The sequence below is a fragment of the Solenopsis invicta genome, chromosome 16 (assembly GCF_016802725.1).
Source record: "Solenopsis invicta isolate M01_SB chromosome 16, UNIL_Sinv_3.0, whole genome shotgun sequence".
Lineage (NCBI taxonomy): Eukaryota > Metazoa > Arthropoda > Insecta > Hymenoptera > Formicidae > Solenopsis > Solenopsis invicta.
Genome location: NC_052679.1, coordinates 1,075,282 through 1,091,192, shown reverse-complemented (window position 1 = coordinate 1,091,192; position 15,911 = coordinate 1,075,282). Strand labels below are relative to the sequence as shown.

General features: G+C 43.3%; 1 protein-coding gene across 1 annotated transcript in view; it reads right to left on the bottom strand.

Annotated features, from left to right (window-relative positions):
- LOC120356873 overlaps window positions 1-15,911 on the bottom strand; it is a 118,197-nt gene that overhangs the window by 22,003 nt on the left and 80,283 nt on the right. The window contains exon 4 of the mRNA XM_039458207.1: window positions 3,826-3,952. Within this exon, the coding sequence (XP_039314141.1) occupies window positions 3,826-3,952 (127 nt within the window). The remainder of the gene's footprint in view (window positions 1-3,825; window positions 3,953-15,911) is intronic.

Sequence of the window (15,911 nt, the reverse complement as noted above, 5' to 3'; positions counted from 1 at the left end):
AGAGCGAGAGGCGGGAGAAGCGCCGCGCCGAGTTGGAACAGCGTCGAGGGCGCGACGGAGAGGGCCGACTCCGGGATAATGTCGGGGCAGGCTCGTGCGAGGTGCGAGAAAGGAAGCGTCGTTTCCGCATCGCGATTCCGCCCCGTCATTGGCTCCGATTCCGTGCTAACGTTAAACGCGCGCGCGAGCAAGAGCACCCTGGTACACTCGGACAGGGGGTCGGGCGCCGGGGAGGATTTTAGGGATGGCCGCTGTGCCGTTCCATCGTCTCCCTTTTCCCCCCATCCCCCCATGGTCCTCTCATCGATAATATACGATCGTGCATGATTCTGCTTCGTGTATCACAATGGCCCTCCGGGCAAGCCCGTTCCACCTCTATCTACGTACCTGGCGCGCCGAACTACCGGCGCCCGGAGTCCGCGGTGGATAATGAGTGATTAGGTAATTAGTTGTCCAATATTCGCCCCATCCGCCCGTTCCTTCCTACCCTTCCCCCGCCCTTGCCGCCCGTTTCCTCACCTCCTGCTCGCCTCGTCTATCCGCGCGATCTTCCCAGCGCTCGCCAGCTCCGCCGCGTGGTCTCCTGCTACCGCTTGACCGGATGCGTTGACCGGACAGTACGGACGTACGGATGATGATGCGGCTCGCGTCGTCGCGGGATATCGTGAAAGAGTCATATCAAAAATGGTTTTATGAAGATGACAGATAAAGAAAGGTTCCGTCAAGTATTTTTTCAGATCTTTTGAATTGACAATATTTTGTTTAAATTAAAAATAATGATGTGAAAACTATGTCAGTTTTCGTATCAACAATTTTTATCTTCTTGATTTGATTTGTAGTTTTTAATTTTTGTAAGATTTCTTTCAAACGAGTCGAAGTCGAGAGAGAGAGAGAGAGAGAGAGAGAGAGAGAGAGAGAGAGAGAGAGAATCTGTTAATTTTATTATAATTATATATAATTTTTGTTATCATGAATCTTTACTTATGAATTGAAACTAAAATTCCTATCGAGACCCTTTGAATTTTCTCGTAGGAAATATTTCCGTACAAATAAATTCAAAGAATATTTTCCGAAGCTTTCCGTTCTCTTTTCTTATAATGTATACATAAAGCTCATCTCTGCCCTTCGTCACCCAATTGTGCGAGAAGTCCGCGCCTCGCAGCGAGTATCGATTTACAAGAGAGAAAGGGAAGAAGGGTGAAAAGAAGGGCACGTCCGTCCAATACCTATGTCCAAAAACAAGCGAGTTTTCCAGCCCCGGAGCTGAGGAACCATGCCATGTGTGCGGTACCGAGACAACCCCTTATAAATATAACAATTAAAAAGAGGGCCGTACGTGTGTGCGTGTGTTTGTGTGTGTGGAGTGCCAAACGTCCTGCTTCGAGGGTGGACGCCCGCGGGCACCCCTACGCAGGACGCAAAACAGAAGGGCGCAGTCCGTTTGCCGCTGCGAGCTTCTTTCCGTTGGCAGGACGCCAAAAAATAACGGAATAATAATGAATCGAATTTTCGATCGCGTTCACAAAATTTCGTCGCTTTTTATCATCGACGAAACGAGACGTACCTTGCGTCCGACCTGCGAGAAATAGTAATCTTGATTTATCTTTTGTTGAACATGTAAATATTATATGAAGCAATTTCCATAAATACTGGTTAACTGAGCTTTATCTAATACCATCTCTCATTCTAATTTTATCTATGGCTAATTGGTTAAATCCTAGTTAAATTCACCTGATGTTATGCGAACGGTCCGTAATAATTTTAACTCTATTGCGCTGCGATCTTATTTAGCTTGCCGCCACATTATTATAATTATTGAATTAAGAACGCAGCGGAGAGCTGGCAGAGAGGTCTCGTAAAGATTCTACCGCCGCCGCCGACGTCTCTCGCGAGGCTGTACCGATCGCTTGACCGGCGATTGAAAAGAATACTGGAAAAAGGAGGTGAAACAGGGCCGCGTGGGCGACACGAGGGAGTTAATTCACGAAAGCGCCGAGGCGAATTCAATTCGCGCGAGTTAGCGCGTGACGAAATCGTCGCTCGTCGCCTCGTTGCCGGCGACCTAGGTCATAACTATTTAAATGCCCGCGGCTGGATAAATTGTTGTATTAGTCACGCCAAGCTTATATTAATACGTGGCCCGTCCGAGTTCGTCGTTCGCGAACCCGTTATTTCCTCGTCCGACAAAGTCCTTGGATTTCGCGAAACCGGAGGACGGTTCGCATGTACCATCGATCTCGGATATTTCGAAAATCTATACGAGTCGCGAGCACCGCGACACGTAACGTTTTCTACAGTCATTCAGATATATTTCGGTTACGTGAGACAATGTTTGAGAGATGATGAGTTATATTAGTAAATGCCACTAATTAACCGTGACACACTAACGTGACTAACTCCATTGATTCATGTAAATGCTCCATTTGAGAAAAAGATGAAGGCGCCACATTGCGCGAGCAAATCTTCCATTAAGCTTCGACACAGTCGGCGAATTTAAGTAAGCCGTATCTCCGGACAGAACTCTCGAATTCTCTCGCGACGCTTGTTTCTTCTGACATAGATTGCAACAGGCGACGGACCGTCTCTGAGGGAAATTCTTGCTCTCCCTCTATACGACGGGCAATCACGCCGATCGAAACACAACGCATTTTCTCGAATCAACTTGACGCGTCTTCGCAGGAAGTGGAGAGAGAGAGAGAGAGAGAGAGAGAGAGAGAGAGAGAGAGAGAGAGAGAGAGAGAGAGAGAGAGAGAGAGAGAGAGAGAGACAGAGAGAGAGAGAAGCGGGAGCGAGTCACCGGTGGTTATTTAGGTGATTACGCTTCGCTTCGCGAGCGACGTGTGCGCCGTACACGTTTGATCGCATCGTCGTCGCGACAAATCGACATTGTGTCACTGCGCCTCGTTGCAGCAATAACGCATATAATATACGCGCTCGCTCGATCGCGCGCGCGCGAGCGCAGCATTACAGGCCGCTGATGTAATACTTTTATGATCGGCCGCCGCAATTTCTCGGTGACAACACTCGCTATTTCTGTCGCCGAGTTTGTGCACATGACTGCCGCGACGAGCAATATATCGCGCAAATACGCGCGACGCTCACGCCGATATTTATACAGGGTGTTCGCCGTTCCTTCCGAACCGCGGGGATAAAGCTGCGGGGCGAATCTCTGGTAGCTCTTTCTCTCTCGCGAGTTCACCTCGCACGTGTAATATATAATGCGTAAATATATAATGAAAATTTTATCTTCGAGATAAGGAAAAATGATAACTTGGCCGATATTTTGTTTCATAAAAATGATAGCACTCGCAAGTTATATTTGTTAATGAATAAATTAAAAAATTCTAATATTCTGAAAATTATGTAAAAATTGATAACTCAATTTCTTTTATTAATTTTAATTTTATTTCGATTGAAAATACAACAGTGTAATCGCCGAGCTATTTAATAATTGAAATTTATAAAAATGATCAAATAGGATAGCACATTCCATTAACTATGGAAAGTTAAATTGATTAATAAATTGGGAAATTCGGAATATGATCGCACGAACAGGAAGGAGTACATATCCGGGACACCCTGTACAATATATCGAGCGTACTCCTTTTTTTCTGCTCCCTTCGTTGGCATTGTTCGTCCGTGTAACGCGAGTCGTTTCTCGCTTTCAAAACGGAGCTTCCTTAAGCGGAGGAGAAAATCGAAGCCGGCGATGAGGGGGTACGCCGCGCCGCGGCCGCTCGTTACGTAGGTGGAATCAAGGCGAAACTTTCCGCATGAAATTGCAACGTGCGCCCGGCCGTGTAATGCCCGAGTGGTACAACTCACCTGTACGTTACATGTCTTCGTACGCTGTCGATACCGCTTGCAGTAGAGGCTGCGCTTTTTCCATGCGGGGTGCATTGCTCTCGTCCAAGTCCATCCGCGCGTCGACGATTCTCTGCGGTCCTCCAGCCTGTCACGAAACAGAGGAAAAAAAAGAGGGCGCAATTGAGAAAAGTGAGCGACGGTACCGCGGACCAAATTAAGCCCGAAGCAAAATGAATCGAGATGAATAATTATCTCGACAATTTTTATGAGATCGTGCGCTACCGAAAACTATACGAATCAGTAATTATCTGAATAGATTGTGTAATCGTGATAAGTGCAGCCGTCCGTTCTATTAATATCCAATATCACTAATTCAACTTCTGTTTGCTCTCTTTCCGCAAAGTTCCCAGCTGGACGTGTATACGTACGTGGCATTTGTAGCTAAAAAGGTTAAAGATCGAAAGTGGCTTCTATCTGTGTATACGAGCAAGCTACCCTTCGCGTTCCCTCCGAGACACGTTAATCCGCAGAAATACGCGGCTGCGGTGGCGAAGATTGCACGGGCGGCAAAGTAAAAGAATGATTTATCGGTCGGCTGACTTTTCCCACCCGACTTTTCCCGCTTGGAGGCCCAGGTGATCCCGCTCCTCGTAGCTTTCGTGTCTTTTGCTCTCACGCGAGAAACAACGTCAGCGATGATGTTATCGCGCGATCTCAAAAGCTTTTTCTTTAAATATCTTTTACGTTACAATGCTTCTCTATTTTTCTCTTTGTATATACATGTCTCTAAATGAGTGAGAGAAAGAGAGAAGATTCTATGATAACATTTTTATGACAATAGGTATAATGATGTATAAATTCTTAAATCTTGTAAAGAGGCTAAAAGAATGAAAATTGAGTTTGTGCAATTTTCGAGTGATTTGTCACTCAAGCAAGAGTAAAAATTTACTCTTATATATAGAATAAAAATTCATTCCTCATAGTGAAAATCGAACTTGCAATTTCCAAATGACTTTTCACTCTACGAGAGTTAGAGACCTGTACACGGGAAGAACGATTTTGGTTAAGTATCAAAATATTTTGCTGGATACAGATATGAAAATAATTTTATTCGACCACCAAAACACTTGTGACGGATTCAAACATGCTATAAAAAATTTTGACATTCTAGCAATTTCGTTTAAGAGTCCAACATAATTATTATGACGACCTAACAAAATTATTTTAAGATCTGTTATCTAATTAAATTTTCATATACTTTAGCAAAACCGTTCTTTTCGCGCATATAAAAATTGTAAAGCGATGGAAACGAAGATCTCGGACGTGTATATGTGTGTGAGCGTTTTTTTTTAGTCATGAGTTAGTTACGAGGTAGGTATAGAATTAAGTTGGAATGAGGTAAATGGGCTAAAGTTTATTTTGTTAAAATTCTTACAACCTTAAGTAGGACGATCTATAATAGTCATAAAATTACTACTGCCTGAACGCGGGATACAGTGGGAGTTTTATGTGCTACAAGTTCATTAAATATTACAATTTTTTAAGAGAAAACTTGATTGGAAGTGAAAGGCCTTGCCAGTGATACATTTCCATCAAAAGCAAACTTGTGCTTAAATTGAAAAAATTCACTGGCCTGTTATTAACAAAATCAAATTGAAAGATATATTTAAATAAAACAGCGAAACGCTGATTCTCTTTATTTTGATCTTTACTTGTTTTTACTTGAGTGTAACAATGTGTGTAAAAGATGTATGTAAAATTGTGAAGGAATAACATTAAATGTGAACAAAATAATTTTATATACAGTCACGAAACTAATTGTCCGAGCACAAGATATTGGATTTATTTTATTGAATTTATGTTACAAAAAAATCAAAAGCATACTTTAAATAGAAATGTATCACTGGCAAGGGTTTTCACTTCCAATGAAGTTTTTCCTAAAAAAATTATAATTGTAGTGAAAATGTAAATAAACGTCTATACTCTACGTTCGGATAATTAATTTCGTGACTGCATATCTATTTATACTTTAGGCGTGGGGGAATGATGAAAATTTGAAGAATGCAAACGCCTCGTTGACAAACCGGCTCGCGAGCAATGCGTTTGACGTACACGGCCAAAAACGACGGAAGAGACGGCCGCGAAAGAAGGAAGAAGGGGGACAAGCGAGTGGCGAGAGCAACGGTTACAGCAGAATAAACCCCTCAATAATGAGTTCCGCGAGTGAATTCCCTCGGTGAGGAGAGAGGCTCGAGATAATAAAACAGAGCGGGACGTCGGCGGTGGTCGAAGGGGGACGAAAGAGGGCTCCGGAGGAGGGTGCAGCCGAGTGGGTGGCGGAGGGTATACGGGGGCAGGCGAGGACCAAGGGAGGTTTCCGCACTGGCAAGAGTAATAGTAAGAGGCAATAAAATATAATGAAATAACATCCAATCCAGGAGAGATATTGTGAAAATATTATTACTAACTTATTACTCGTTGGGCACGGCGTACCACGCTCTCGACCTTTTTCTCCATTTTTCCCTGCCTTGCTCCCTCCCTCTCTCCCTATCCTTCAGTCCTCGTTCCCCGCCTCCTCCCCCGCGCTCTCGACAAATATATACAGGGTGCGCCTGAAAAGGTGGAAACTCGATAGTACCAGTTCGCGAGGGATTTTTACTTGGCAAAGATTCTCGAATGGCTTTTCTCGATTTCTAACGTTAAGTATCCCGAAAATTGATGAGACGTCGGACCCCTCCTTCCGAACGTAGAGAGTGTAGCTGAGATTAACTGTAAAATACAGTTTCTCTCGTGTTTAAATTGCCCCGCAAATACAGGCGCGATTCGATAAAAAATACAAGTTCCAACGTTAAATGATTCATTGTGCAACGCAATTGTATCACATATTAACAGTTATACGTTTAAATATTAGGTAAAGTAAAATTGAAAATTTACCCAAAAGATGAGAGGAAATACATTTTAATTGATAATTTCGTATAGAAAGATAGCTTTCTCTACGAAAATATCACATATAGGCGATAAACATTTCTCGGTGATACTTAATGTTTCATTTCGTAACCAGCTTTTCATCGTTCACGCAATTTTACGCGTACGTCCAATGTACTTTTAGTCGCAAAAATTTCTATTTGCGACAAAAATTTCTTTTAAGCGCACCCTGTATAACCCCTTCGTTCCATCTTTCTTCTTTCTCCCCGTCCGTTTCGTGGTCGTCGGAGTCGCGATAAAATTTTTCTCCCTTATCGAGTCCTAATAAAAATCGGTTACCCGTGGAAGCAGACGACCGCTGCCGCCGCCACCGCCGTCGCCGCCGACGGAGACGCGGATCGTCTCCTCGCGGAAAACGCGAACACCGCGGCCGCCGCCGAGAGTCGCAGAGACGACGCGGCGCAGATTTCCGCGGCTCGTTATTTTAAATTAACGCGAGCGCGCTCCGTACTTTAAATTATATCAGGACTGCGGATCCCAGAAGATTCTCGAGAGGTCGGCCGCCGACGTTAAAAATTAAGTATCTAAGGAAAGCGAGTTTTCGTTATAATAATTTTGTTGTAATAATCATTTATATTCATGAGAGAGGATACTTTCCATTTTCAGAAAGAAAAAGGTATAACCGGTGCGCGTTCTCGCTCCTCTCGGAAATTAATTAACCGTAAGACCACGACCTCGGCTCGTCTTCGGCGGATTTCGCGGCGTGCATTGCAGCACAAAGTGCAATCCCAACCGCGTACCGCCGCGCCGCAGTAATGCTGCGCTGCGCCTACCGCCGCTAGCCTAATCGCCCAGTATCGCCGTCGAAATTATTCCCTTTTAGCGTTGTTAGCTCGGTACGCTCGCGATTCGCGATCGATCCCCGGGTTCGTCCGGCTCTCTCGCATTTGAAATGCAAAGTGCGCGGCCGAGCATTATCTTCCAGGAAAGACTGGCGAACGAATAGAGAGACAGAGAGAGAGAGAGAGAGAAAGGGAGAGAGAGAAAAAGGAAAGAAACACAGAGAAAAAGGTAAAAGAAAAGATTATCGCGGAGCGAGATATCCCGGAGAGGGAGATCGCGCGCACGGTGACGAAAGATGGTTATATAAAACGCGGTCAGGATGAGGAGGTGGTGGAGTGGTGCGGGGTAGACGGCGGCATGCAACAATCCTATCTGACCGTGTAAATCTCTAGGCGTCGTAACGAAGCGGCAAATCGAAACTAAACGGTAGCCCATGAATGGGAAATTAGAAAATAACGTTACGCCGGCGCGAGGTCGCGCGCGCTTCCGGCCGGGACACCCCGTGCAACGCGCGCATATACACGCGCGTCCGCGCGCGCACGCGTGTGCACGCGTGCACGCGAGTGCGTGCGAGTCGTCTCACGCATCGAAGCTGCCGTAATACGCATTATTATCTCGTAAGCGAAATCTGGTTACGAAGTAGTCCTTTTATTAAGGATTTAATTGATCGACGACGTTTAAAACGCGCTCGGCCGCCGCGCCGTCTCGCGTTGCTTTCCATCCTCCCATCCTCTCTCTCTCCTTCTCGTTAAATAAACTTCTCTCTCAGCTACATTTTCTCCCTTTTCCGCCCCCCGCACCTGTAATAAAATTCGCTTCCTCTCCTCTTCCCCCTCCATTTTTTTTTATACGCGACCGTTACTTGCGTTCATTTGTTTTCCGCATCTTAATTGCATCGTCGCCAAATTGGATTCGGTGTCTTTCTATATTTGCATTTCTGTTGTTTTCGAATTTTCCGGTCCGTCATTTTACACCACTTACGTGTATATTCCGAGTATATTGTTCTCGTGGGTTCCCATCCGGAACATAATAAACCGCCATCCGCCCTATCTGCCTATCTATCTACTTATCCGTCTCTCTTTCGCACATCGCTGAGGTTTTTTATACCTTTTCACTTGGCCTAAAGAGTTTAGCAATGTAATCGGAATATGTTTTTACGCTCCCTCCCTTCACTCGCCTATTGTACGCGGGTCGCGAACGATCAATTTCGGACCAAATTTATTTCTCGCCCGCAAGATATTTTTCCGAAGCGGCACATATCCGGCGATCTGCGAACGATTTGGCGAATCGGATTCTCGAAAAAAAAAGAAACAAAAAAATAAACGAGATATATTAGCTTAGCGTCCGTATTTTAAGATCCATCGTGAGGAGGGTTCAAATCGACGAGTTTTAAATCGATTTTATTTCCCCACGGCTTGTCAAGCACAAAATATTTCTCTCACAATTTTCTCATTCATTCCTCTGGCGCATATTTCTCAAATATTTCTGCCGTTTGCCCTTTCTCGAGTCTCTACTAATCTAGCGGATACTAAGTTGTGTCGAAATACCCCCCCCCCCTCTCCTCCTTCTCCGCGTGAATTTACGTAAAATACCACGCGAAATTTTGCCGCGAGTCTCATTCCTGCACGCGCTGGATGGCTATTACTTGCGCCCGTCTATATTCCCGAGTAATTTGCGAGAGTAGAACGATTTGTCGAGACACAACGTCGCTTATATAAATAATATGTCGTTATGCGCGAAACCCAGCGCGCGCGGAGAGGCTCTCTCTCTCTCTCTCTCTCTCTCTCTCTCTCTCTCTCTCTCGTCCGTGCCACCGTGTTCACATGTCTTTGCCGCACACGTTATATAAGGGCATCTCGCGCGCGATCGTGTGTATGCGTGCGTGCATACGATCCCAAGCGCCTGTACATGTGCACGTGTGTACATACATCCGCGTCTACGCTCGGCGCATACGCGCTAGGAATAAGCAGTGCGCGACGATTGCAGCGTCTCGCGTCGGTTGTAAGTAATGCAAGTAAGAATAATGTGTTTATTCGTCAGATTAAAGATCGTTTCGTATGCACGTCTCGCTAAACTGGAACATATTTTAATGGCAGCTTCCTCGACTCGAATCCCGACTGGAGGCGCGTGCGTCTCTCCGTATCTCCGTTATTTTTTTTTTTATTTCGTCAGTCTGCGTTAACATTGATATTCATAAAGATTGTAGACATAAGCCTCGAGACGTATACATCTCATTATGCTCTACTTAACTATGACCGTTGGGCTATTCGATTCAGTGAATCTTGGATGTTGATTAATGTGACATTTTTTAACGACTCTATTGTCATCAGTGTTTCCTGGATTTAAATACAATTATTTTTAACACAAAAACGAACCTTATTTTATTTTAATTTATATAACTCTGTTATTCTTCTCTTTCGCAATTTATAAAAATGAATACATCAGTGAAAATACTTGTTATGATTTTCTTTAGCTATATTCTTGACCGAGACAATTGTTCACTGGAAAAGAAGTCTTGCATCATTTAGAAATCTGGTAGATTCGACTAATACGTCTGTTCAAAAACGGACGAATCAGAAATCTTGTAGGAATTACCAGATTATAGTAAAATCTATCAAACGTTCTGATTATAATAATCAGAGTCTTGTTATAATAACCAAAAATTTTGCTTGGTTTTACCAGAAACACTCAATGATACAAGTTTTGATAATATAATTAAATCATTTTTCTCAGTGTTTCGAAATTTCAACAATTACATAACATATATATATATATATATATATATATATATATATATATATATATAAACTTTTATTATATCGTTATATATACTTATTTTTTAACAGAAGATTCTATGAATCAAAACTATTTAATTTCTACAATTTTTATGTTAATTTTATATTCATGTAATTTTTTTACGCTCTTTTCTGTTGCTTGTCTTTTCTTCCTTTCTAATGTTGTTATTCGGAATATGAATCAAAACTGTTTAATTTCTAGAATTTTTATGTTAATTTTATGTTAATATAATTTTTTTTACGCTTTTTTTTGTTGCTGGTCTTTTCTTCCTTTGTAATGTTATTATTTTCTTCTGAATATCCTTAAAAAAAAAATTGAGATTTGCGATTCGGGTCGCGAGTACGTCGAACGCCGGGCGCGTTCGTTAATCGTACGACTGTCCTCGCGAAATCGACGTCTTTTCTTTCACGATGACACGCAACGCGCACTCAATAATGCATGCCGGTGTAATGCATACGCACGCGCGTATACACGAATATCCATAAACGCGGACAGAGAGCCAGTCGCGTTTCGCGCTCGCAGGTGCGCGCGCGGCGTATGAATAAAATACGGCTCCGGGCCGAAGATTTCGCCGAGTCGACTCGGTATAACTCGTCTCTGTCGCATTTGCATCCGCATTACGCGAGCGTATACCGCCGGCTTGCGTAATATTATAATCAGCCGCGGGAAAATAAATAACTATGGCGTCTACCTGGCCACCTCTCTACGCGTTCTCTCTCCGCTCCCCGTTCGTCTTCTTTTTTTTTTTCTTCTCTCTTTCTCTCTCCGTCCCTCTCGCCGTCAGATAACTATCTTTCCGTTTCCTGCTGGCGGGCCGCAGTAAATACACATAAGTCGTAGCAACCTACTTGCTATAGTTAAAGAAAGAACGAGGGAATGAGTCGCGGTCGCGGGAGGACGTGAAGGAAGAGGAGGAGAGGGGGAGAGGAGGACAAAGACAGCGATAACACGTAACTACAACGATTTCCACTTGAATTAAGAGCGCCTCGTAAAACGGAATTTATTATTCGCGCTCGGGGGAAAATTTTTGCGGAGCGACCGCTCAGGAAGAAGCTCTTCCCTCGAAAAGGGAAGGAAAAAAGAACGGCAAGAAAAGAAAATGAGAGAGAGAGAGAGAGAAACGTAGAAAGGGAGGCGGCAGAAGGCAGAGATCGCGCTGTGGCGTCCGCCTGATTAAATATCATGAGGAACTTGGAGCGAAGATTGCAACGCGCACGGCGGGAAATAATACCCCGTTGTTAAAACCGGGAAACGTATAGCGCAAAACTGCTGCCGATTCACGTGAATTCTAGGAATTCGCCAGAGTTCAGGCCGGGAAAAGAGTGCGAGAGTTTTTAATTGTAGCTGAAACGCGCCCGCACTTCTTTCCTCAGTGACCTTTCTTCAACGTAATTTTTATACAACGAGTCTATAACTTCTGTACAAGCGGCATGGCGTGTTTGTCCAATCCGTGCTCATATAAAAGGTATGTACGTTTCTTGGTTCTTGGCTCGTGAGCGCGGCGGCGATCTTAGGGGTTAACGCACGCGAGAGGGACGCCTTCTCAGGAGCATCGAATGACAAAGAGTATCGCTTAGTCCGAAGGACAATGAAGGAAGCCTCGCTCGTATCGCGTACACACGCGCAAAATGATTCACGATGCATAAAAGTCATATTGTGATATTACAGGGAAGAATGTGTGCCTAATTAGCCAATTAGCTTGGATGAATAGCTGCTAGTAATTGTGATACAACGATTTGAAGAACCCAACTTTGTTCCTTTCAAGAGTTAAGTTTTGTCTTTTTTTCTCTCATCGATAGCTAAATTAAAAATATCAATTGAAAAGTATGAAAAATACGCTCAGTTTACTTGTACAACCTAAAATACTTATTTTTCAGGTTTTTGCCTGTCAATGCTTCGTAGAAATATTCACTTTCGAGACTATCTCGGTTTCAATGCGAATGTTTTTTTTTTGTTCGAATATAATCCATCCTTCGTTCAGGATTTGCTCTAGACATCCGTATTGCCTTACGATACTCAATTTTCAATTTGGAATCGCCGACTCGGGGGACATGCTTTAAAAAATTCTATCGGCTCGTCCGACTTTTTTCGGCTAAATGATGATAATCATTAAACCGATGAAGCTGCTTCGTTTCACGACTCGTTAGGCTCGTCCTACTTCATAGACTTTTCATTAGCGAGGATTCGACTCAGGAATATCATCGGGACACAGCTTTCCCATCGAGGCACCTGCTCCTCTCTCTCTCTCTCTCTCTCTCTCTCATATCTTTATTCTCTTTCTCGCTCTCCCTATTTCTCTCTCACTGTTCCGGCACCCTCTCCCTCATCGCCATATCTATTCCGTGCACTTGCACGCGCTCGCATGCATACGCTCGGCCGCCACGTACGAACGCACAAACGACAAAACACGTATTACGTGTAACTGGAGTCCGCGCTAGAGATCAATACACATAATAGAGGGTATCTATAGCGGGCACAACCCGTGCTCATTTACTTAATTGTGTTCTATACGGCATAACCGAGGCGTGGTGGTGCGGCTCGTGTAGGTACGCGGCCGCCTCTCTGCTACCCTCCTGCTGCTACCTCTCGCATTGCCCCCCTTCCTGCTACTAACCCCCCTGCCGAGGGAGGAAGAGGAGGAGGAGGTGGAGGTGGTGGAGGAGGAGGAGGAGGAGGAGGAGGGGAAGAGGGGCCGAGTGTGCGTAATATTCAGACGTATAACGCGCCGGGGCCGCGTAGGTACATTGGCATCAATTTATGGGGGTTGAGAAGGGGCCACCCCGCCAGACTATATATACGCTCCGATAGGGTTGAATATCTCGCGCTTTTGTGCCCCGTCCACATCTCCGCGCTTCCGCCCCTCTGTCTTTTACATCCTCCCCTCTCGCCGCCCTCTCGCTCGCCACCGCCGCGCGCGTTGCTCCTTTCTGCGATTGCATTTCGCGTGTTTTTGTCTCGGCTCGAAGTTGCGCCTTACACGATACGAGTGTGTTGTCATCGAGTGCTCCGCCGAACAAGAACCATTATTTTCCGAGGCTGACGAATGCCTCCCTCGAAATGCGCCCTTCGAGCTCATTACACACAATGCGTGACTTGGATAAAGAGAAGCGAATTAATAAACGCATATTTTCGGTCGATTAAGAAACTTTTACGGATAAATGAACATAAAGGTACGCTGTTAAATATCAAAGAAACAAATTTAAATCAATTGAATTAAATAACTTTTTTTTATTATTAGTTTCCATGCGCTCATCAAAATTTACGATTTTAACACGAAACATGTACAAAAAAATATATATATAATCTAATCAATCCATTTTTATAATTAAATTATTAAGTATTAGTTTGAAAGTAAGCTGCGTCCATATTAATATGCGTAGTAAATAATAAACTAAATTCCAATTAAATTTAACATTCCTTGAGTTGAGATTGTTTCTCCAATTGTTTCAATTAAATTAATGACATATTAAACAGAAGCAACGGCGACTTATATAGGAAAAGAACTATTTTGCTGAAGTAACTAAAAATTAGCTGACTACAGAGTTGAAAATAATTTTGTTGGAAAATAATTATATTAAGCGCGTTCAAGCATGATGAACAACGTTGCAACAAGTTTTGATATTCTAGCAACCAGTTTGAGCGTCCTACATAATTATTTTGCTTTATATAATTATTTTGATGGTCTAACGAAATTATATTCAGATCTGTATCCAGCTAAATTTTTAGATACTTTAGCAAAACCGTCCTTTTCGTGCAGGAAGCATTTAAAATAACTCAAATTGCATATAATTCGTCACAACGAATTTAACAGAATAAACAAGTCTTCAGTGTCATTCACAAAATTATATAAAAGCCATATACGCAAACCAAGGTAAATAATAATTAATTAAAAAGTAAATTAATAACTTTTAATTTAAGTTAGTTAACTTTAAATAAATAAATTTTTAATTCCACCTAGTAATTTTAAAAATACAAAAACTTTAATTTTATAATATTTTTCCCAAATTAAAAATTTATTTATGTAAACGAAAAAAATTATAAAAGAAAAAATACATTTTCATATAAGAGACAATATTCCTTTATCATTCCATATTATTTAACTTAAAAAAAATTACATTCTAATTTAATATAAATGTTTGTCAAAATTTTGATTTAACTAAGTTAAATTAATTTTAACTTTCAACTGAATTAGTTGTTTATTCACGTAACTTTTAACGTAACTAATAAATTTTATAAACCATTAACTTTAACATAATTTAGATAAAAAATATATTAACTCCTTCAACCCTGGTACAATCTGAAAGTTAATGTCAACAGCAGATTCTTTGATAAATTTCAACTCGGCTGAAAGAGATGATTTTCAAGTGAAACATTTGAATAAACAAACTCATTGGCTGCTATGGCAGGTAAATCCGATCGAGGCAGCGGATAACGAATCGCGATGCCGAGCCGCAAAAATAACGGTCGCGACCGCGACAGCGACGGTAATCGGAGGAAAAGCTCGCGCGACATCGCAAGAATTCGCGGCGCGAAAAGGGATCGAAAGCGATACGCGGCTTTCGGCGGCGGGCCGGCGGTTGACGACTGCGACGAACAACAAAATGTCGACCGCAATTATGCTGTAATTAACTTGGAAACGTGTGCACACATACGCGCGCGTACACTCACGCATCGACGGCGTCGGCCGGCTTCACAGGTGGTTGGGGATTTTTGTATTTAGCGGTTGGCACCGTCCGACGTTTACACGTTTACACGCACCGTCCGGCTGCGTTATATGCATGTTTGCGGTGACGGAAGAGAATTTAAACCAACCACCCCGCCCCCTCCCTCTATATAACGCCCGCCGCGCCGCGCCGCTTCGCGGCCCCCTCGTCCTGCCCCGCCCCGCCCCGCCCGCGGCTGCAAATTCTGACAAACCGAAAATTAGTCGGCCGTTCGCTATCTTATTCCTGCCCATTCGTCGACAGGTGTTAACAACGTGTCGTGAATCGGACGCGGATTATTTTAATCCTTTCGCTGCTACCGACGGCGACGTAGCATCGAGAGTTATGGTACGCGTTTATTTCAATTCCTTGACTCTCTCCCTCTGTTTCTCGACAGATCCGGCCGATTCTCGCGAGCCGAGAAAGATTCAAACGCCCGTTGTAGTTATCTAATTACGTACATTTCGCAGAGAGCGCTACTAATTATAATTTTCTCATTTTACATCGGACGGCATTGGAGCAATAGCTAATCCTTTCTTTGGCTTATCCTGAGCGACGTCGTCGACGGGGAGGAAAGAATATAGAGAATGCAAGACAGATTTGAATAAGTATAATCAATTCATTGCAGCTAAAATCAGAGACGGAGACGCGATTACGGCGATCTAATTATAAGTATTGCGGTGAGCTGTTTAATATTATACAATCGAATGGCTTTGAATAACGAAATGTCCCTTCCTCGCGTACCCTTCCTTATTCTTTATACTGATGAGACAGGAAGACGAGACTGACGTGTTCGTTCTTGGAAAGTAAACAAAGTGCAGTGGTTTACATGTTAAA